This window comes from Canis lupus, chromosome 13 (genome assembly GCF_003254725.2).
Source record: "Canis lupus dingo isolate Sandy chromosome 13, ASM325472v2, whole genome shotgun sequence".
NCBI classification, from domain to species: domain Eukaryota; kingdom Metazoa; phylum Chordata; class Mammalia; order Carnivora; family Canidae; genus Canis; species Canis lupus.
The window spans coordinates 9,028,789-9,053,787 of NC_064255.1; the positions used below are offsets into that span (position 1 = coordinate 9,028,789).

At 35.3% G+C, this 24,999-nt stretch overlaps 1 protein-coding gene across 1 annotated transcript in view; it reads right to left on the reverse strand.

The window, feature by feature from the left end:
- EIF3E (eukaryotic translation initiation factor 3 subunit E) overlaps positions 1–24,361 on the reverse strand; it is a 53,083-nt gene extending 28,722 nt beyond the window's left edge. Inside the window, exons 1-7 of the mRNA XM_025450145.3 lie at positions 24,198–24,361; positions 18,741–18,855; positions 17,181–17,298; positions 15,120–15,162; positions 13,906–14,010; positions 9,247–9,372; positions 8,409–8,533 (exon numbers count right to left, since the gene is read on the reverse strand). Of these exons, the coding sequence (XP_025305930.1) occupies positions 8,409–8,533; positions 9,247–9,372; positions 13,906–14,010; positions 15,120–15,162; positions 17,181–17,298; positions 18,741–18,855; positions 24,198–24,287 (722 nt within the window). The 5' untranslated portion in view covers positions 24,288–24,361. The remainder of the gene's footprint in view (positions 1–8,408; positions 8,534–9,246; positions 9,373–13,905; positions 14,011–15,119; positions 15,163–17,180; positions 17,299–18,740; positions 18,856–24,197) is intronic.
- Between the last annotated feature and the right edge of the window lie 638 nt (positions 24,362–24,999).

Here is a 24,999-nt window from a genome sequence, read left to right on the forward strand (position 1 = left end):
TGTTTTATGAACATTTACTCTCTTCTTTGATTCTGTTCTTTATAAGACTCTAAATAATTTCTAGGTTTAATGTACTCTGTTCAGAAACTACAACCTATAAAATTTATATATTTTTTAACTTATTAGATTTTAAATGGCAAAAGGTACTGTCTTTTTGTATATGAACCATGGAAGTACAAATGAAGAGAAGAATTAAACCTATTAATCTAAAATAGCTTCATAATTATCTTAATTCTGAGTGTCATTTTAATTTTATTTCTATGGCTATGAGTCTCTATCTTACCTTAAAATTTTTTTAAAAATCTACTTTTTAGGAGGAGTTCTGGGAGACAGCAGAGTAGAAAAGATCCCAAACTCAACCTCATCCTATGGATACAACTAGTAACCCTGTAACAGTGTAAATAATCCACAAAACAGCCTGAGGACTGGCAAAACAGACTCTCTACAGCTCCGTGCAAAAAAAAAAGAGGCTGCATCAAAGTGGGTAGAAAGAGCAGAGATACGGGTGGAGACTTTCCTAAGGAGACCTAAGGGATTGTTCAGAAAACAGAGGGATGCCTTGGGCTTGAAGTGGGGAGAGAAAGGAAACCTCATGCCAAACACTCCAGGCACAAGAATAGCACACAGGGAAAACAAATCCCCTTAACATCTGACTTTGAAAACCAGAAGCATGTAATTTCACAAGTTGTTACATCAGTGCTTAATACCTGGAACTTTAAAATCAGTAGGTGTGACTCTGGGAGCCAGCAGGGAGGGGACACTGAGTCCTCACCCTTAAAGAGCACAACAAATAGCCTCTAATAGACACAGCATAAACGCAGCAGTTTGAAAAAATATCTGGGGTATGCAGGAGGGAGATCTGTTTACTAATCTCAGAGCCTATGCTGGACAGGTAGGGATTGTTGGAAGACTTCTCCAAGAACAAAAGAGGTAGCAGGTGCCATTTCCCCCCTTTGCCTCTCAGATACCTGGGTCCCTGCAAGGAATCAGTGCGGACAACACTCTCCACCTAGCTTCCTAACAAAGCACCACACCCCCACATTCTCCAGTGGACACACCCTCTCCAGCCAGGAGTTGGTTCCACATCTCCTCCCAATGCACAAACCTTCTTAACACTACCCATCCTCACTGGCTACCCCTGCTCTTCTGATAACCCTACCAACTTCCCTCCCAAGAGGCTACAGATTTCCTACAGCAGACCAGCTAGGACCTAGCTGGCATGATACACCCAACCCCTCTAACCCCTGCAGCAGGAATTTTCTAAAGTGGAGCAAGGCTCCATAACAAGAGACCCACACAAACCTTACCAACTATCAACACTGAAACTGAATCAGTAATCAAAAGACTCCCAGCAAATAAAAGTCCAGGAGTAGACAGCTGCACAGGTGAATTCTACCAACGTTTACTATTTTTCTCAAGCTTTTCATAAAAAACACAAAAGGAAGGAAAGCATCCAAATATATCCTCTGATACCAAAATCAGATAAAGGCACTATTAAAAAAAAAAAAAAAAAGATAAAGGCACTACTAAAAAAGAGAACGAACTACAGGCCAACCTCTCTGATGAACATAGATATAAAAATCCTCAACAAAGTATTAAAAAACAAAAGCCAACAATACAAAAAAATCATTCACCACAATCAAGAGGGATTGATTCCTGGGATGCAAGGGTTCAACATTTACAAATCAATCAACATGATATATCACATCAATATGAGAAAGGATAAAAACCATATGATCACTTAAATAGAAGCCAGAAAAGCATTTTACAAAGTACAACATCCAGGGATCCCTGGGTGGCGCAGCGGTTTAGCACCTGTCTTTGGCCCAGGGCACAATCCTGGAGACCCGGGATCGAATCCCACATCGGGCTCCCGGTGCATGGAGCCTGCTCCTCCCTCTGCCTGTGTCTCTGCCTCTCTCTCTCTGTGTGACTATCATAAATAAATAAAAATTAAAAAAAAAAAAAGTACAACATCCATTCATGTTAAAAACCCTCAACAAAATAGGTCTAGAGGAAACATACTTCAACCTAATAAAGACCATATATGGAAAACCTCACACTCAGTTGTGAAAAACTTCGAGCTTTCCTGCTAAGGTCAGGAACAAGACAAAGATGTTGACTCTTAACACTTTTATTCAACATTGTCCTGAAGTCCTAGTCAGAGCAATCAGACAAGAAAGAGAAATAAAAGGCATCCAAACCAGTAAGGAAGAGGTAAAACTTTGACTATTTGCAAATGACATGACACTATATATAGAAAGCCCGAAAGATTCCACCTAAAAACTACTAGAAGTGATAAATGAATTCAGTAAGGTCTCAGGACACAAAAGCAATTTACAGAAATTCACTGCATTTCTATACACCATTAATAAACTAGTAGAAATAGAAATTAAGAAAATACCAGGTATGACTACACCAAAAATAGCAAAATACCTAGGATTAAACTAACCAAAGAAGCAAAAGATTTGTACTTTGTAAACTACAAAACACTAATGAAAGAAAGTGAAGACAACACAAATGAAAGCTATTCCATGCTCATGGATTGGAAGAACAAATACTGTTAAAATGTGCTTACTATCCAAAGCAATCTTCAGATTTAACACAATCCCTATCAAAATACCAAGAGCCTTTTCACAGAACTGAACAAATAATCCTAAAATTTGTGTAGAACTACAAAAGCCCCAAACAGCCAAGGCAATTTTGAAAAAGAAGACGTAACTGGAGTATCACAACACCAGGTATCAAGATACATTACAAAGCTGTAATAATCAAAACAGTATGGTACTGGCACAAAAAGAGACACAGAGATCAATGGAACAGAACAGAGAGCCCAGAAATAAACCCACAATTATATGGTCAATGAATCTTTGACTAAGGAGGCAAGGACATGCAATGGGAAAAAGATAGTTTCTTCAACAAATGGTATTAGGAAAGCTGGACAGCCACATGCAGAAGAAAAACTGAATCACTTTCTTATACTCTACATCCATACAAACTCAAAATGGATTAAAGACCTAAATATGAGACCTGAAACCATAAAAATCCTACAAGAGAACACAGGCAGTAATTTCTCTAATATCATCCATAGCAAAATTCTAGCTATGTCTCCTGAAGCAAGGAAACAAAAGTGAAAGTAAGCTACCAGTACTATATAAAAATAAAAAGCTTCTGCACAGCAAAAAAAAGCAATCAGCAAAACTAGAAGATAACCTACTGAATGGGAGAAGATATTTGCAAACGATGTATCTGATAAAGCGTTAGTATCCAAAATATATAAAAATTTATACAACTCAACACCAAAATAAAATAAAATAAAACAAATAATATAAAATGGGCAAAAGACATGAATAGACATTACTCCAAAGACATACAGATGGCCAACAGAACATGAAATGCTCAACATCACACATCAGAGAAATGCAAGTCACAATCAACATGAGATATCACCTCATACCTATCAGAATGGCTAAAACACAAGAAAAAAACTGTTGGCAAAGATGTGGTTGAAAAAAGAGCCCTCGTGCGCTGTGGGTAGGAATATACAAACTGGTGTAGCCACTCTGAAAAACAGTTTAATGGTTCCTCAAAAAATTAGAAATAGAATTATCATATGATCCAGTAATTCCACTACTATTTATCCAAAGAATATGAAAAACCTAATTTGAAAAGATACATACTCCTTGTTTATAACAGTATTATTAACAATACCCAAATGATGGAAGGAGTCCAACTGTCCATTGATAGATTAATGAATAAAGAAAATATGATATATATTTAATATATTCATACATAATGGAATGTTACTCAGCCATAAAGAATGACATCTTACCATTTGCAATAACATAGAAGGATCTAGAGAGTACAATGCTAAGTGAAGTCATTCAGAGAAAGACAAACTCCATACAATTTCACTCACATGTGGAATTTAAGAAAGAAAACAAGGAAAAAAGAGATAAACCAAAAACAGTCTTAACTACAGAAAACAAACTGATGGGTTACCAGAGGAGAGAGGAGTGGGGAAATGGGTGAAATAGGTGAATGGGATTAAGAGTACTTATTGTGATGGGCACTGAAAAATGCACAGAATTGCTGAATAAATATATTGTACGCCTGAAACTAACATAAACCTGTGTGTTAATTATACTGGAATTGAATTTTTAAAATGATCTATTTTTTTTTTTGCATTATTTACCTTTTGCAAAATTTTGATTTGTATTTTTTTAAAAAGATTGTATATCAAAGAGAAAGAGCAAGAACATGAGTGGGGGGAGAGGCAGAGGAAGAGGGAGAAGCAGACTCCCCACTGAGCAAAAAGTCAGACACAGGACTGAATCCCAAGGCCCTGGGATCATGACCTGAGCAGAAGGCAGCCACTTAACCCACTGAGCCACCCAGTTGCCCCAGTATGATTTTTATCTTGACACTTTCTGCAATCTCAACTGAACTACCTTTGTATTTCTAGTATCCATAACAAATGGTTCTACTAATTAATTAAACATATTCTATATACCTTTTAAAATTCTCATAAGTCATAAGGTTGTCAGGAATTGATCCATATTGCTTCCCCTACTTGTATTACAGAAATTTCAAAGTGAGTTTGAATACTTTTATTTTTGTTGTTTGCATGCTTCTTTTTATTACTTGAAAATAATCAAAGAGACTGTTAAATTTAATGTTCCTTCCTAAATATATATGTAACTGCAAAAAACACAGAAGAGTAGCTCTACTAGTAAGTAGTACTATGGAAAGCCAATTCCTAATGATTCCTACGGCTTATTTCATTCAGGAAGAGCTGTCCTTATCCTTAACCCATCCCCTACGTGTCAGGTTACAGGCCAATGACTGGGTCAAATCTGCTAAAACAGAGTATAAGATCATCTTCCCACACTGATTTTAGGAATATCAATCAACTCTTAAGATAACCTTACAGGTTTTATTAAACAGGACAGAGACAAAATACTAAGTGTTATTTTTAATCTCTTTTCATTTGAATGCATATTTGGCTAATTTCCATAAATATTGAGAAATATATCCTTAATTCTTATTTAAAATACTGAGAAATATATCCTTAATTCTTATTTAAAATTCTCAGAAAACATATCCTTTATAAGATGCATAGATAATTGGGGAGCCTGGGTGGCTCAGCGGTTTAGCGCTGCCTTCAGCCCAGAACATGATCCTGGAGACCCAGGATGGAGTCCCATGTCGGGCTCCCCACATGGAGCCTGCTTCTCCCTCTGCCTGTGTCTCTGCCTCTCTCTCTCTGTGTATCTCATGAATAAATAAATAAAATCTTTTAAAAATGCATAATTTAACATTAAAGACAGGTAGGTAGCTATTTTACTAACCAACATTCCCAAATTTCCTGCAGTAATCAGTCATTTTTCTGGATACTCCAGCTTCATCCCATATTGATGTGTCTCAACTACTGCATGAGATTAACTTCAATTGTCAGTTATCACAAATAAAAAAGCCTTTTCTAAAATGTAATGGTTGCATAAAAGTACTTCTCAAAAGGGTACCTCTCAAGAATCACTGCTCTGAAAGGATTAAATAAGCAATGTACCACAGCCAAAAGAGATTAATCAATTTAATCTCTCATAGAGAAAGCTACCAGATCAGGAAGACTTGAGAAGAACCTGATAAAAGACATTAATATATTTAAATCAGAATGGGGGACGGAGGTAAGAACACAGTGAGAAATATTGATCTGAAATGAAATCATGAAAAAAGTAAAAAAGCAAATCTTAGAAATGCCCATCTAAACGTTTTGGGTGACATACATATCAAAAATGTTCATTATCTGGTACTACGGCAAGAATAGTCCTACTGTGAAGATAGATCCATTAGGCCAGCTTAATCTGATGGTCCATTAACAGTCCAGTCACAAATTAACTTTCCATTCTGATTCCAAGTACTCTTAAAGCAACCTTCTCTTTATTATATGGCTTCCTAGGTGTTAAACTTACAGGGTCAGAACTCTTACCACTTATCCTTCTCATTATGAATTACTGATGGCATTCTGATTTTATACATCAGTCTTTCTGAAGTTGGTTCAGCTTTGTCCTTCATAAATCTTCAAGATACTGCTAATATTGCTGAGCTTACTATGGTAAAGCCCACAACCAAGAATTACACCCTTGTAGGATCTTAATATACAGTTGTTTTTGTTTTTTTAAATTTTTCCCACTAGCCTTTTTCTTAATTCAACAGACTATGATTTATATATCTTTTAGATTATAAACAATTTATTATGGCATTCAGCAAACAGCAAAATATATAATAAATAAAATTTAAAAACTGCATATATGTAATTTTAATAGTGAATTTCCCACAAACAGGATTTAAGGAATAATAACTCAGAATTAGCTAGTATGTACACAGTGAATAATATGAATCTCGAGGGCATACTTAAATATATCTCTAATAAAGGAATAAATACAATGCTATGTAAATTGTAAAATTTCACCTCTTGCCATTTATATTTAAAGTGGGGTGCAGGGCAGCCGCAGTGGCTTAGCAGTTTAGTGCCGCCTTCAGCCCAGGGTGTGATCCTAGAGACGGGGGTTGAGTCCCACATCGGGCTCCATGCATGGAGCCTGCTTCTCCCTCTGCCCATCTGTCTCTCTCTCTCTCTCTCCCTCTGCCCATCTATCTCTCTCTGTCTCTCTCTCTGTGTGTCTCTAATAAACAAAAAATTAAAAAAAAAAATAAAATAAAATGGGGTGCAAAATCATACACTGTCTTTTATCTTAACTAATGCCATGTAGTTCTTCTTTTTATCTTTTTTTCAAGGAAAGAAAAACACAATTTCTTGTTACAAAAACTCCTCTGCCCATGTTTGGTTTTAACATACTGGGTCACCAGGTCATTAAAATACTGACTAAATATACTAATACTGAGCTTACATTACAATGTTAATATGAAAAATAAAACAGGCCTATTTCTGTTAAGACTGCTTCTTTTTACCAGATTCAGGGGAACAGTTAGCATTTAATGCAGAGAACAGAATATACACCATTTAAAAATGGTTCCCTTGATTCTCCATAAAAAAAAATTACTGACATTTCTAGGTTGGCTGGATACTTTTCATCTGTATTACCACTAATAACTTAATTTCTCTTACATTCAAAGTGCTATTATGTTAACTTCACTGAAGAGGTCAAACATTTTAGTCTTAAAAATCTTACTAAAACATTTAAAGTACATTTACTAATTAAAAGTCACATTTCTTAATGTGACTCAGTTTAGAATCTCATCAACTTATCCAAAAATATTGCTATAGATATTATTTTCAAGACTTTGAAAATTACAAAACATCTTAAAAACAGGTAACTCAATCTTCACTGATGTTTTAATTCAGAAGGGTATTATACCATCTATTTCCAAGCTATACCTTTATAAATTAAATATGCATTTTAGAGAAAAACATTAAAGTAATAATTTGACAGACATGAAAACAAGTGAAATATAACAACTATATCTTCATTTTGGTAACATATAACAAAGAGATGGCTCAAAAGTTATGGAGTTTAGCCAACAATATAGTCAATATAAGCCATACCATGAAGCAAATGCCAATCCATTATTGCAATCTTGAACTATGTCTATATAAGCACATATACAGGTCAAGAAGTTAATATTGCCCCTGTAATCTATAAAACAACCCTAGAATTCTGAAGATCTGTATTTTAAGAGGACTGTGGATAAACTGGCAGCTACCTACGGAGGACAACCAAAACACTAAAGAGTCTGAAAAATTACACACTTGATAAAACCATAGATATTTAGCCTGAAGGAAGAGATCAGGAAAAATTATCTTCAAACATCTGAAGTGCTCCCACAAAGTGGTTTTGTCTTCTGTTCTTCTAACCAATAAGAAATAATGAGATTCAAAAGGCACTTAGCTCAATTGGAAAAATAAATTTTCAAAACTGATTTGCAGCTAACAATAGAATGGTCTAGTTCATAAAGCAGTGAATTTCTTAGCACCAAAAGTTATATAATTGAGCAATGATGATATAAAGGACTCTGGGATATATATATTTATTCCATGCTTTGGCCTGGAGTCCTAATTCTGAATATATTAATTATCTGGGATCTTGTTAAGATTCCGATTCTGATTTAGTTCCTCACGGGTAAGGCCTGAGATTCTACATGATGTCTATGCTGCTGACATAAGCAGCACACTAAAGAAGCACTTCAGCAAATTCAAAGTACACTTTTTTCAAATAATTTACTTGAGTTACATGTAAGCTTTTTTAATTAACAAGCAAATTTATCATTTGCAGAGGGAAAAAAAGGTTGACAACAAACTGAAATGTTAGTGAGAAGTACATTTTTAAGTTAAAAAAAAATCCATGTAATTTCACATAACGAAAGAATCATACTGTGAAATAACTTACTGCGGCTGGTAGAGGAAGAGATCAATTATGTTATCACGCCCTTTGGGGTGGTTAAAGAAAACGAACAGAGACCAGTGGATGAGCCATGTTCGCTGCTGAAGAGACTGAAGTGGAGAACTCACAGACTACGGGGTTAAAAAATTCACACATAGTAAATATTAATATATGAAAAAGAGGCAAGAGAATAAACATTGCTGATCTGAGAATTTTTATTAAAAATGAGAACCTTCTGAGGCATGCTCTAAGGCCATTATGATCAAAGTCCTATCCCCTAGAACCTCAACATTAGAAATTACCTCTCTGCTCTGAGAAATAGATTCCATAATGTCCCATATGCCATTTTTACAGAAGATGTAAACTAACTATACATCTTCTGAAAACATTTTACACATTTCAGAAAACATTTTACACGCAAGGACTGACCTAATTACTCATAAGTTGTTTTATTAGGCAGATTTTAAGTGAAAACTGTCATCTTCTGCATAGGACTTTTTGAGGATCTATCACTGAGGTGGCACTAATAGTATCATGACATTTTCACTGTACAAATAAAAAGGTGCAGTAGTTTAGGAGAAATGAAAACTTGACTTCATTTCTCCAAGAGCCAAAAAGTTTGACAGTTTCAAGGAGATTCAGTGAAACCAGTCAACCCCTAACCAGCTGTAACTTTTATGTCAAGTTAACAAAAGCTAATCTGACCATTTTAATTTCCCCCACTTATCCTTCCATTCCTCCCTCCCCTACTCTTTTTTCTTTTAATGTACAGTGTTCTCCTTATCAGAAAGTATTAAAGATACACAGAAATTTCATAGAACCACCCTGGAAAAATGTAACTCACATTATTATCTATGGTCTCTTTTAACCGTGTAAGGTCTTCCATAGCTGCATCCCAATTCTGCATTAAGATTTCAGACGCCAGTTTTCCCCAGAGTGAACTCAAAGCATTTCTATCTGTTGCTGGAACCTGTTTAAGCAATCATAATGAATTATATTCTGAATATTCTAGGAAAAAAATATACTGTGTATTTTATATGTTACATATATCCACCTAGCCTACTAAAAGACTTATAGCTTTCCACCCCAAACAGTAATTATCTAAGTTCTTATTGGATCACATTGGTTAAACTGATTTAAACAGTTTCCATTTAACTTACTTTACTAAAAATACTCCCCTCTTTGATATTCAGTCTAACTCAGAAAGAGTAACTTAAAAGTAAGGTACAGAACCAGCGTTAAAAGTATTATTTTCAGAACAAAAAAAATATCCAAATTACAACACAAATGAAAGGAGTTAGAGAAAAAAAGCAAGTCTACTGGTTAATAATAACAATAATTAAAAAAAAAAAAAACAATAATTATCAAAGGAATATGTACTGTGCAATAACATGTTTATTTTCACATAATCCTAATAGAAACACTAAAAGGTAATTTTTTAAATCTCCATTTTTATTATAGAGGGGAAACTGATGCATGGAGAGTGTAATTTGCCCCAAATTACACTTCTTTAAATTTTAAAAGCTATAGATTTTTTTTAAAGATTTATTTATTTTTAGAGAGCGAGAGGTAGGGGAGAGGCAGAGGGAAAGGGAATCTTTTAAGCAGACTACCAGCTAAGTGTAGAGCCTGATGGGGGTAGGGGTAGCACTTGATCCCATGACCTATGAGATCATGACCTGAGTGGAAACCAAGAGTCTGATGCTTAACAACTGAGCCACCCAGGCGCCCTCAAAGCTACAAATTTTATACCACAATCTAAACCACAAAAGAGGAAGACTAAGGGCACCTACTCTTTCTGCCACTGATGGAAAACGGTAACAAACCCAAAATACCTATTAAGGAATTTGATGGCAGTAATTAACTATAATGTACTGAATAACATTTAGCAAACACATTATTCGTAATAGACAAAAAAATGGAAGTTCAATTTTTTTTCTAAAACCACAACCAATTCAGGATACATCTCAGTTTGATATTAAAATGTGATAAGCTATGCATCTGAAAATCAGTAAGTAACAGACATCTATCTTTTACAGCAATATTATCAAACAGAACACATCAGCCCTGAAACTTCAGCCAAGACCCAAAGCTTCCAACATTACTTAAGCTTTCTTGATTCAAGGAAAAGTACCTTTAAGTCAAATGGAATGTACTTACAGGAGATAAATTTTATTTTATTCTTTTTAAAGATTTTATTTATTTATTTATTCATTCATTCATTCATTCATTCATGATAGAAACACAGAAAGAGGCAAAGACATACGCAGAGAGAGAAGCAGGCTCCCTGTGGGGAGCCTGATGTGGGACTTGATTCCAGGACCCCAGGGATCATGTCCCGAGCCAAAGGCAGATGCTCAACCACTGAGCCACTGAGGCGTCCCAAAGAAAGAAATTTTAAATTCTGAATGAAAACAATAACAAAACCCATGCTACTAAAATATGATCACCAACAGTTCTAGCATCTTAAAATCACTTTTATTTTAATAACTGCTGGATGAGGGGAGAGGTTATATTTTCATGCCAGATTAAAGGCACAGAGAAGGCAAATTTTTTTTTTAAGATTTTATTTACTTATTTGACACACAGGGAGAGAGAAAGAGAATAAGCACAAGCAGGGGGAGTGGCAGAGGGAGAGGCAGACTCCCCGTTGAGCAGGGAGCTGGATGCTGGACTTGCTCCCAGGACCCTGGGATCATGACTCAAGCCCAAGCCAAATGCAGACTTAACTGACTGAGCCACCCAGGCGCCCAGAGAAGGCAGATTTTTAACAATATAATTAAAATACAGTGTTAATCCCTTTTATTTATTTTTTAGTAACTTTTAAAACAAAAAATGTTCAAAAAATTCCTACCAACTCTGCTCTACCATTTCATTCCAAGTTAATGCATTTCTTAGACCACAACCAAATAGGGTGCATGTAAATACTCTTTCGATGTATTCTAAAAGCCATCACATTTTTAAAAAATAAAGGTAGATTCTGGGGTCACACAGCTTTAATTTACACAACACTGACCTACAATAGGTCACCTGGAGAGTCAAATTCTAATCACAGATCATAGTTACAATGGTTCTTTCATAGCTTATGTTTCCCTAACTATAGATTTAAGAGAATAACCAACCACCAGACAAGAATTTAGACATGAAAAAAGGCTATTATAAAAAAATAAAAGTAAGTATAAGTAAAACACTGATATTATTCATCCCAAATCCAATTCAGGATTTTTAATGTTTGCTATTAACAAGATTTTGAACAAATACATAGATTTTATGTAGTGGCTATCTTAACAAAAGAAAAAGAAAAGTAAAATTATCCACTGTTTTAAACTTAGCTTGGTTAGCTCCAATCAATAAGCCAATTTCCACCTACTCAAATGCTTTGTCACACAGATAGGACATAAATTTAAAATAACTTTCACATAATTTCTAAGCACTATCCAATCACTATATTTTGACTGCTCTTAATGTAGAACATTGATTTTTGTGCTCAAATCATGGTAATCAATCACCTAACCAAATGTCATTTGAATTCCAACACAAGATCTGTTAGGTAATACAAAAGCTTTAAAACCGAGAATTTTTTTAAATTAGGGAACTAAGATCTTATTTAAACAACAGGAAACATAAAAACTTCAAAAACCTTTAAGTATATATACCTATCCTTTGTATAAATTTTCAGACTAATTGTAAAACCACACTACATAAATGTAATATACTGTTAAAACTAGAATATATTTATTAGGATAAAAGCTTTTTGTAGCAGGATAGCAAGTTTTTAATCCCCTAAAGGTTCATGCGTACTACTCTGGCTCAAGTCCATGTCATTACAGTTGGCTCTTCATACCAACCTGCTTTCAAGGGTGGATATGCTAGAAGAGTTTCAATATCTGGATTTCCAGCAGTTACCTTAAGTTTCCACGTCTTAGCAAAATGGCACATTCACTCACTGACCAGCAACAATAAATTTACTGTGCTAGAACTCTAACATGACACTAAATCTTCATTCTCAAAATTCACTCCCAGCATTAACAAATGATATGAATAACCAACTCTTTTCATGTACCTGTAATCATATCAGGCTTCTGATTTTACAATCCTGGTTTAAGCTGTTTACATTTCCAAAGTAATCAACTTTTGCTCTCCTAAATCCTTCATAATATTCAAAGTAAAACTGATGGAATTTTCTGATAAGCCACTACATTTTAGCATCACTGATTACCTTCAATGCACTTGCAAGCTAACCATAGCTAATCTGTAAATTAAGAATATTCGTAAATGGGAGCAAGAGAAAAATATTTTTTTTTCAAATCAAATTTTGAAATACACTGAAAATATTTTCTTCTGAAGCAAGGATAGTAGTTCTAAAAAATGAAGCTCCCGAAGTACTTTTTAAGTGTAGCAATTAGCTGACTTAATAAAACAATCTCTTCTCCTTCTCTGCTCCCCCGAAAGGAAAATTTAATTTCCTAGAAAACAACGAAAGAAAGCAGCTATAAGTCTTTCTTTGTGGCAAGCATATGGGGCTAAAAGAATAAAGGCAACAGAAAATAGAGACAGAAGAAATAGACTCTTCCAAGGTTAGAAAACAGTAAGTCCCTGTCTTAAGAAGTTATTTCCCAACATCTAGGATTAACTAGAGAAATCAGAGACTCAGGTACTTGCTTACTAACCCAAAGTGAGTAACAAATTATAATTTCTCAAGTGAAAAGCTAGTTAAAACAAGGGCATTTTGATAACTCTAGAAGGCATTAATACAATTACCTACAACTAAGGCAGAATGAGAAAAACACATCTTTTCATTTGAAAGCCTGACTTTTTTCTTTGGCTTCATGCAATTCTCCTTCCCAAACAAAAGCACTGAATCTAGCAATTTGTCAAATAGGCAAACGAAAATAACAAAGAGGGTTCTCTACTATTAGAAATTTGCTCTAATAGTACCATTTAACCTCACCCTCCTCCTCATTATTAAAAAACATCATTGAGTTTTATTTTCTAATAGCTAAGGATAGAAATAAATGGAAAAAAGTTACTATTAAAAGCCATAATTTTTTTTCAAATATTATTAGAGTTCTACAGTTGTTTAAAAGAAACTCAAGGGATGTATACAGCATAAAATACTGAATTAAATTTAGGAATAACGGATTTATTCAACGAATATTTATTAAACATCCACGATGTGCTATTCAATGTGTTATATAGTAATATTAACAAATTGATTACATGATAGAATTTTGATAATGCTCATCATACAATTATACATAAAATAAGAAATTAGTGGCCTCTACTTTTGGCTTTCAAGAACAAGATAAATTTTCCTCCAAATTTTTAGGTCTGATACAAGCTTTCCTATTTTTACTTGTTCTTTGTTGGGGAAAACAAATTTTTTTTCTCCTTTCAAGGATTCTTGAAAACTTACATACAGACTCAAATCTATGACACATTTTGACAACCCAAGGGAAACTGACAGCCATATGAAATCTGAGAAGAAAAAAAATTTACTTACCAACACTCTAAAGAAGTAAAGATACTCAGCTGCTCCAGAATAATTCCCACATTCATATTGGAATTTTGCATACCTATAGAGTGTATCTAAATATTCCTGCCTAAACTAAAAAAAAGAAAAACAAATTCAGTTCTATTTTTGAGTTTTAAAATTCAAGCCATTTACTTCTTTAAATGTCTCCAGAAGTTAATTCTCTCAGTGCATCCTAGGTGTCACAAAAAAAAAAAAACAAAACAAAACAAAAAAAAACAAAATAAAACAAAATCATGATCAGAAATACATGATTCTTAAAACATACATTAGCAACCGGTGGACTTATCATTCATAATTCTGGTCTCAAAAGAATTATGAGCTGTAACAATACCTAATTTGTTGCAATGAAAATCTGAATTGCAGTAGAAGGTCTAAGTTATAAGTCTCTGTCAGTGACTGAACTTAGACAACTAACATGCACATGCATCCCTAGAAGGTTTTGTGATTCTGTGCAAGTAACATGTACAGTAAATTTCAGTTCTGTAAAAACTGGAAGTTTCACCAACTTTTGAAGTTAGCAATGAAAGCAAAGTGAAAGAGAAATATAAGAGAAGAGCTCTGAACTAGAACATTATCAAACACACCAAACATTCTCTATAGAAACCAGGAAGAACAATTTGCACAGTGGTCAGCATACCTCTTGTTATAGTAATTGTTAAATAAAAGATAAAACCGAATGCAAGTGAAGAATTAATTACATGCAAGTCCTCAAACTTTACGTTAACACAAGGGAAAGGAGCCTGGGAGATGACTAGGAAAGTCTACAATAAAATTCCTTTATTGGGGATTTACGAAGATCTTAATAATGTCAAGAACTACTATTTTCCAGAAACCAGCCAGTGTATTAATTCTATTGCTCAAAGCTTTTCTAACTCAAATTTAGTTCTATCTTTATTTGTAATGCACCAGAAATAAAAAATGGTACCCATTACTTGATTATTCTAGAAAAAATAAGAAGTTTTGAAAATTAATAGGACCTAAAGGTAAGTATAAGCATCTCATTTTCTCATCAGCATCAATCTTTAAAAACTGAAGTTCTGAAAACATACCAGGTATTATATTAATAAGTTAATCTGGAATTTAAACTCATGTCAAGCCTCAAACCTATATATGCAACACTATTCTTTAATTAGCCTTATTAAAACAAGACAACAATAGAAAATTTTTTAAATATCACTTACACCATGCTTGTCTGCCAGGTAGTCAAACAGCATCCGGCCATCTCTTAATTAGAAACAAAGATTGTATTTAATAGGCCATAGAAAACAAAATATGCATATCCAATGCTTATCCCATTACCCACATAAAGCCATTTAAATATCTTAATACTTAAACACTAGAAATAAGACTTCTAGAAAAAAGTAAAAATATTACAAGATTCATCAATTATGCTTGTTACATATCTATGCTATATACCCTAAATAATTATTATCCATATCAGTGTCAATTCAACTGAACTTTTCTTAAATTAGCTTTGCATAACTATGATGTTGACAGGCTGGTAAAAGACAAAATGATGACAAAGACACCAAGGAACGAGTGACAGATGGGCACAGTGGCCCACTTACTGGGCATTTTCAAAAAAGAAAACATTTTCTTACACTTATCACAGAGCAAATGCTATGATGTTTTTCCAGAGCATAATTTTACTTGAAGATTTAATGGGAGAGGGAATATATCATCACCAAAATTAACATGGGTATATTATAATACTGAATATGAAACATGCATGAAATTTTAACATAAGATTTCAAAAAAAAACTTAACACTTGTGTATCACAGTGAATAACTGTTTTACATTCCTTGTATCCATAATCACTGTGGCAGTATTTTCAGAAAAGTATGATAAGTACAATATTATATGTTCAATGAAATTTAAAAACGAATTGGTTGGAAGAGATTATCACTTTGAAAATAAGTAGTTTACACGTTTTTAAAACAATTCCATCCTTTCATTTATCTCAATGCCAATGCCTATTAAACTGCAAGGAGTTCTCACTTTCTAATAAATCTATATTCATCTTGATTTATATCCTAATCTCATTAGTTTCTAGTACTTAAGTGACTAAATTTGGAATTTAAATTCTAAATTTTCTGTTGAACCCTAACAGCTGGGTTATTCCAGCTGTTCCTTTGTGGACACTTACATGTGACCTGAAGGTCTGTCATTATATTCTATTCTAAGTGTACATAAGTAGCATAACACAGGCACACACACATAGCTATACATGTCTGCTTTGTTAAGACATAGCTGTGTGTACATGTATAGGTCCGTGTAAATAGATACATTATGTATGTGTTATACATAGTGTAACGTGGCGAACATTAGTAACGTAGCAGGTTACATTATAATATGGTTATATTGCTGTTTTGCTTATAATTATCTGGTAACACTTCCCCAAAACACAAATGAAAACAGAGCTAATCTCTCTAAAAATTTGGTTTGGTCACATATCGTATGAACTAAAGATACAACATAGCAAAATCTTCAGCAATTCCTCTAGTAAATACAGCAGCTGAGATTTACCACAATGGCAATATTCAATTTTAGTAGCTTTTATTTTAAAGAATTTCTAATAACCCAAAGGGTTTCCATTTAATGATATACATTAAGTCAGAGTGAGGCAACATGCTTTCTTTGGAAACCAAGCAATCAATTTATTTCTGGTTAAGAGGAAGTTAAGAATAAAATAACCTTATCAGCTCTACACTATTCACCGTCCTTGGGCTGAGCAATGAGGTTGGAAGGATACAAGAGAATGCAGCCAAGTGATAAAATGAGCTCAGGTTTCCCTCTTGGCACTGCCCAGGCACAGGTATGTCAACCTCAGTACTACTGACACTTTGGAGGTGGATAAGTCTTTGTTGGGGGTAGGGTACTGATCATTGTAAGATGTTTGGCAGCAACCCTGACCTCTTCTTGCTAGGTCCTAATAGCAACCTTTTAATTATGACAACTAAAAATGTCACCATACACTGCTAAATATCCCCTGGAAAGAGAGGAGGAAGGCAAAACTATTCCAGCTTAATCAGATTTGGGTAACTGGTAAAGAAGTTAAAAATAAAACTAGCATTAATATTTTAAGGAATTTCTGGGCCCTACACATTAAGGATAAATTAAAATAAATAAAGTAGTCAATTACTCCATGAACTTTTATGATGGGATATTAGACAAAATTTGAATGAACATTTGTATTAATCCAGAGAAGAGAATTTGCAGAATACAAATTAAGGGAAGATACCTGGTTGACTGCATCTGCCTTGTAGTTTCTGGATCTTCAAACATCTTCACAATTGGTTCCGTTTCTGCCTGAAGCTGTTTCAGTTGTGCAACAACTGTGGTTCTTTTTTCTCTCAAAGCTAATTAAAAATGCAAAGGAGTACTCTAATGTTAAACTATACTGCTCACCATGAAGATGTCTCTGGAAATTTTTCAGTTTACTTAAATTGTGCATAAATTTTTTACCAACATATTCATATCTAGGAATCATCAACTCAGTAAGTCTCCCAGATCCATTTTTTTTTTCTTTCTAGCAGTGCAAAAGCACATAAAGAGGGAATCTTCTTATTCTTAAAGAAAACTGAGGAATATACTGATACAGCCTGGGAGAGGGGTGGCTGCTATGAAACAAATTATTTGATTCTACATTTCAGAGACTTCAATCCTGGTGTTTTTGTATTTGTTCTCACTGAATTTTCTTAGGTGAATATTATCCCAGAGTTTCTGAATAGACTCAGAGGCGTTTACATATTAGTATAGATCTTCAATTAGGTTGAATGGAATTTAAATCCAGTCAGTAATCTCTCTATAAATCTAATTCTGTAATCTCTCATCCCAATTCTAGTTTCTACTGCATGATGAAGAGTCAGAGAAAACATGCACATAACCTACCCTGCAGGCATGTTTTAAACTTTCAATAAGAAATAGTTAACTTTTTCATCACAAACTAAAATTTAAAGAGCTATTGTCATTTACTATAAGTAAAAAATGTGATTATGTCTAGTGTAATAATTTGTTATACATTAAAAAAGTATTATTGGAACAGTGTTTCTCAAACATAAAAGGGTACCTGTGATCAAATTTTAGAAAATGTCAATTTAAACAATGTAAACTCTATTTCTCTATTGAAAGCGTTCATAGAATTTTTTATAATACCATGTTCATAAGCGTAATAATACAGCATTTTTCAAACTTAACGGGAAAACTTTCCTTTTTTTAAGGGAACATCTATTATCACAGAAAACAAGAATGTGGAAAACATCATGCCACGGTAGTGCTCCAATTTAAGTGCTGGGCCTCCACCCGCAGTTTCTGATTAAGTATATCTGGGGTATGACTCCAAAATTTGCATTTCTGACATAACTCTCCCAGGTGAACTGATAATGCTGGTACTGGGGACAATACTTTTGAGAATACTGGATATACCCAGATACTTCAAGATGGAAAGAAATCTCTTAGAAACACAGATGCTAAATGAAAATGTTAGCAGACCAAAAACAGCAGCATTCTCAGATCATTCTAAAAAGACAATCTGATACATAAGCACAATTTTGATAATACACCCTATGAACTGAACATATTTGAAAATCATGTTTCAAGATAGTTTCACACTATTTGGGGTGAGAAAATAATATACTTTAGATGACACATAACCTTCACATTACCTTTCATCCAGAGAACTTTTAAACCATTCGAATAATTGATTAAAGACTTTTGGCTAAAGCTCTTAAAAATCACAAAACTTTAACACACACATCCTCAGTTCGCGAGGCAAGCTGCAGTTCCAAATGACAAAACTTACCATGTGGAATATCATCAGAATAAAGGTTTTTGTATACATCCATAGCAAAGTCTACCATGTTGGTATCACTAAGAAGATCCAATTTCCCTTGTAATAATTCTTTTTCATTATATATCTGCAAGACAAAATTACTTTCTAGTGAGTATGCTGAAGTACCTCCAAATAGAAAGATAAACAGCCGCACCAACTCAACTGATAAGCACATATAGGTGCTTCCTTGCCACACCAGGTAATTGGGCATCGACTCAAATTTTTTACCTTCTTAGTGTCTCACATCCACATGATGCCTACCCATCTCTCCTTGAGGTGGCCTCTTTCTTGTCTACCCCCATATATTTTTTCACTAAATCATTTGAATCCTTTATAATCCTTCCCCAATTGACACCACTAAAACAGAACCAGCACCCATTCTCTAAGTCAACTATGTCTTATCAGGTTTTTACTTTGCTAGGACTTCAAGAAACAATTTAACCCCAAAGTACAAGGACCAAAGAGATACACAAGCAAACTTACATAAATGTGAAATTTAGTGCAATGAGCAACATGGAAGGATTCTATACAATAGTATTCAAGGAGATAGTAACCAAAATTAAAAAAAAAAAAACTTAAATAAGCAGTTATCAAGATAAAACTTAAGCAAAAGAAAAGATTTGCATACTACATTTAATTTTGTCAAGGAAAAAAAAATGCAGGAAGATTCCACATTACAGTTTGTGAGAAGATGGTGATCAAATGGTACAGCTATGAGATCAAAACTGAATCTTCGAAACTATGTAAAGAACTCCTACAAAATAGTAAGGAGAGAGAATTCAATTGAAAATGGCTAAAAAATTTTAACAGCTGCTTTATAAGAGTATAACCAAATGGTCAAGAAACTCCAAAAAGGTTCTCAACTTCACTAATCATACAGAAAATGCAATTAAAGCCACATTAAAACAACAACAAAAACACCTGTCAATACCAGTGTTGGTGTAGATGTAATTGAACTCTTACACTTCTGGCAGAAGTATAATCACTTTGGAAAATTGTTTTTATTTCCAAAAATCAAACATACTTTTTGACCTAGTAATTCTGGTCTTTGATACCCAAGAGAAATGGGTGCATATATTCAAAGGACATATCCAAGAATGTTCATAGCAGATAGACCAGTCTATCAATATTAGAATGAATAAACTATAATATACCTATATAACTGATTAACATTCAGCAATGGAATCAAAGAACTAGTTATCCTACCAACTTGGATGACTCTCACAATGTAGAATGAATTAAGTCATACAAAGCAGTACAATGCTTAATTTCATGTATGTAAAATCCAAACCAGGCAAAAAACTATTCTAGATCAGACGAGTCCTTACTTTTGGGAGATGTGAGTAGATTAAGAGGAGTCAAGAGGAAGGTTTTTAGGATATTTGTCATGTTTTATTTATTGATCTGGATGGTGGTCACACAAGTGGGTTCACTTTGAAAAAGGTGCTTATATTTAGCATTTTTCTGTATGAATGTAATATTTGATAAAATTTTTCTTTAAAAAATTGAGGCTTCCTTTCAGTGTACCCTATAGAAACTTAATTTTAAGTGAAAACATCTTTCTCTAGCATACGAACCTCTTGTCACCCATTTATAGATTTTAATTTATACGGTCTCTATTGTAGATTAAAAGCATTGCTCCTCTGCCATCAGACCTTACTGGCCTCTTAAATCTATATCTCCGCTTATATCACCTTCCCTAAATTCTGCCATATACCCACACTTACTATGTAAAGGGCAGACAGTAAATAACTTAGGCTTTTGAGCCAAGAAGCAAAATCTAGGAAACTAGGGGTACCAAGGCGGTGCAGTCAGTTGAGTATCTGACTCAAAGTTTCAGCTCAGGCCGTTATCCCAGGGTCCTGGGATAGAGTCCTGCATCTGGGCTCTGCTCTCAGCGGGGAGTCTGCTTGAGATTTTTCTCTCCCCCTGCTTCTGCCCCTTTCCTCAACTCATGCGTGTGCATGTCCACACACATGCTCTGTCTCTCAAATAAATAAATCTTAAAAAAAAAATCTAGGATACTATATATAAGTCCTGTAAGAGTTTCCACAATTTCTTTTCTTTCTAAAGTAAACAGTAATAGAGTAAAATTTTTTTATAAAAGAGATCTACTAACAAGAAGAATGAAATTTTGGGAGGGTGGGAACTAATTCATTCAACTGAGGTACAGAGTTAGTGTTTTATAATTGAAAATGTTTGCACATTTTCATCTATTAAAAATTATTTTTAGCTTACAGACCATACAAAATAGGCAGAGAGTACTTGCTGTATTTGCTTCACGGACTATAGTTTTGCCAATCCCTGCTTGGTCTATCAATCTCTTGAAAACAGCTCCTACTTTTTAACAAATTGAAAATATTCTTTTGACATCTCTTCCTGCTGTCATCCTCCACAAATCCAACATCCATACTGATGATTAAGAAACTCAAGCCTTAAAATTTCCCACATCTTTCCTTAACTTTCACTTAGTACCTTATCTCTAACACTTCAATTTAAATTCATCATCTTTTTCACTATTACCATTAAAACACTTCATCATGCCCACTATACCCCACTGTCCTTTGAAACTTTTATATCACCCTTTTTGGTTGTCACTTACATTAGTTAAGATACCATTTTTAACTATTCCAAAGATTTTCTCATTAGTAGTATCATTGATTCCATCCATTTTCTCCAGCCACATACAATTCAATGTCAATTTCTACTTCTGGAAAAAAGTCCTCCGCCTTCTATGTTCTGGCTAAGAATAACTATAAAATGTTTCAAAAGCAAGCAATAATGCTATTCTTATTCATATCTGTGCTTTTCTCTGATCTGTAATCCATCTCTGACATATATCTACAAGCCTACCTCCAAATTTCTGCACTATTTCAATAACCTTCCACTGCTCCTCTCCCTCTGACAGTGACTGTCATAGGCCCTTATAAATATATGATTTTCAATCTCAGTTGGGCCATCCATTCCCACCAATTCTTATACTTATACTTTGGTCAGTGTTCTCAGTCTCGATTTCTATTCCTTTTTTTTTTTTTCGATTTCTATTCCTTATCTCACTCCACAAAACCCCAACTGGCTGCCTCCTCTCTCACACAGAATGGCCTACCCTCCCAAAAGAAAATATTCAAGAATATTCACTTTGTCCCAGAAGGCTAAGAGATAATGCTTTAAATGCATTACCTCTATGCAATTTTTCTAACAACCCCATAAGGTTGGTGGCAGTATCAACACTTCATGCATGCGACAGGCTTAATTAAGATGAGAAAGAAACTGCTCTGAGATATTAAATAATTATTAAAAGCATGCATGCCAGACTATATTTTACATGCTAAGGACACAGCAGAGAACAAAAGTTTCTGCTCTCATAGAGCACACATTCTCCAACATATTACAAATATATCAAACTGTTACTCTCAAGAATAATGAGCACAGCCTTTATCCTAACTATCTAAAACTCAACTTAAAACCTATCCTCAAGGGACGCCTGGGTGGCTCAGTGATTGAGTGCCTGCCTTCAGCTCAGGGCATGGCCCCAGAGTCCTGAGATCAAGTCCCACACTGGGCTCCCCTTGAGGAGCTTGCTTCTCCCTCTGCCTATGTCTCTGCCTCTCTTATGAAAAAAATCTTTAAAAACCTATCCTCAACAAAAACAAAAACCTATCTTCAAAGTCCTTTTTGCCCACAGAATAGAATCTTTTCAATTCTAACAGCACTCTGCCAGTACTTCTCTACCTTTGTCCCTTTTTGCATTGTATGTAATTATAGACCTTTATCTCCTCTAAAGGATAGGTAAGTTTCTCAGTGGTGAGAGGTCTGAGTTTTATCCTAGATTTAACACAATTCCATGACAGACCTATACTTAGTAACTGCTAAGTAAATACTCCAGTATCTTTCTTCCTCTGAGTGTATTCCAGCCATCTCACCCATTCTCTACAAAATGGCAGGTACTGAGCAGTTATTTTCCAATGACTCTCAGCTGCCATTCATAGTTTTGGTCTTACCTTATGAAAAACTAATTTTCCTTCACATATTCCTCCCTTTTATCTACCTGCCTTGTAAAACAAAAACATAAAGACCACATCACAAGAATATGGACTTTGGCTAGTTTAGGAGCATTTCTACAAGTAGCTGATAAAGGATTTCTAATATGGCATTTTTCTATTCTTTCATTTTTAGTGAATTATCCTCACACATCCAGAAAAGGAAACAAGGCTGAATAGGCGGTTTTATTCAAGCTCTAAAAATATAGGTGTAAAAAAAAAAAAAAAAAAAATATATATATATATATATATATATATAGGTGTAACTACATGCTAGGTAAAGAAAAATCAAATGAACTTTGCTGCTCCTTAATATCATAACTTTAGAGTCCTGCTATGTGTTTGGAAAAGGAACAGATAATTTTGCGGACTATACCTGAACAGTAACTACCAAGATCTGAAAAGTTATCAGAACAATTTAATGTTGATTTGCAGAGCTCTTCTGTTTTATTGTCGTTGAGCCACACAAATATACTTCCCAAGTCTAGAGTTCCCTATGTAGACTTATGTTGTAACCTGCTTTCTGATACAGGATTCACTTACTTTTCTGGCCAATAATCGAATCCCTTCATCATAGTAACACTGCTTTATCATAATTACTATGTATCTATTTCCCAACAAACTCAAGGTAGAACTAACACCAACATTTCAAAACTTTCAGGATTGAGACGTTTTGAAATGAGGAATCAGAACCACATAATTCAAGGTACCTAGAGTAGCTAAATGAAGGTTAACTTTCAAATTACTCTTAGTCTGTATACACCGGAAAACCACTTTTAGGTAAAAAACAAACAAAATTGTCCAGTTTTTTTTTTTTTTGAGGGGTCGGGGAGAAGGACGCCCCATCAGACAAAATATGCCATGCTCTAAGAACTGGCTATACTTCTCGAAAGACCGGGAAAACTATGCGAAGGACTCGCAACTTTATGGAAGTTAAAGTAGGACTTGGTTTTTAAGTGTATGAAAATTATTCCAAAGATCTGGCAAACAAAAACACAAAGCCAAGCACACCCTTCCCCATAGTCCCCGAAAGAAAACCCCAAATCTCCCTACACAACAATTTGCTTTCAGAAGCAAGCGTTACTACTTGGAAGCTGGCGAATGGTCCACTTCCGAGAGGACCTGACGCGGAAGTCCCTCTGGCACTGTCCCCTCCAGCAGTGAAGCAGAGACCTCTTCAACCCGCAATTCTTGTCACAACCGAGTTCTGCCGTGCTAACCAACTGGGACGGCGCTAAATTACCCGCAGATGCTCCTGCCTCACGCAGGACCAAACTCGCGGCCGCCTCACACGTGTGTCAGGCCTAGGGCTACCGCCACCGCCTCTCGGCCTTGCCCGGCGTCTTACGCGCTCCCGCGGCTTCTTCGCGGCCAAAGCCCCCCTCACCTCTTTTACGGAGAGAAACTCAAGCAACGGAAAGACTAGATGCCGATCCAAAAAGTGCGCGATGCGAGTAGTCAAGTCGTACTCCGCCATCTTGCCAAGGAAAAAGAAAGTCTGTACTCACTAAAACTTTATTGATAGCGTCGACGAACGAACGGACAAGGCCCGGGTTGCGCGTGCGCAGTGGTTAACCACGCCCGGGGAAGGGGGCGGCGTTCAGCCCCAAGCGCTCAGAGAACAATAGCGCATGCGTGCGGGTCCTCCCTTCCTTTAGGCCACCGTGAGGCCGGGCGGAGCCGCGGGCGCGCCTTCTTCCGTTCGCGAGTTGACGGGCGTGCGGCCATCCGTTCCGCTAGTAAACACTGAGAAGGGGTTGTCGATTTCTCCGGGAAGTGGCAGAGGGCCAGATAATGAGGCCCCTGCTTTCCGGGGAGTTGCACGGGAGAAAGAATGAATACCTGAGGTTTCGTTCGGCGTGTAGTGTTTGTTTTGTAGTCGTGGGTTGCATTAAGGTGGGCGGGTTTCTAGGCAGGAAACTAGTGAAGTAGTTTTTGATGGTAATTAAGATCCGTGATCTGTCGGGCGTGGTCGGCCGGACCTATTCATTTAGGAAGGTTAGAGGAAGCACAGGGTAGCAGTTTAATGGAGGCTTGTAGCGGCTGAAGGAGGCGACAAAATTGGAGCCAGGGTAAAACCGTGCGTGGTGGATGGCTTAGCAATCAGAAGGGCCACGACACAGGAGAGGACTTGGTATAGTCCAAAAGCTGAATATCCTGTGTGACTAGACAGTGAGGCAAAGACGATG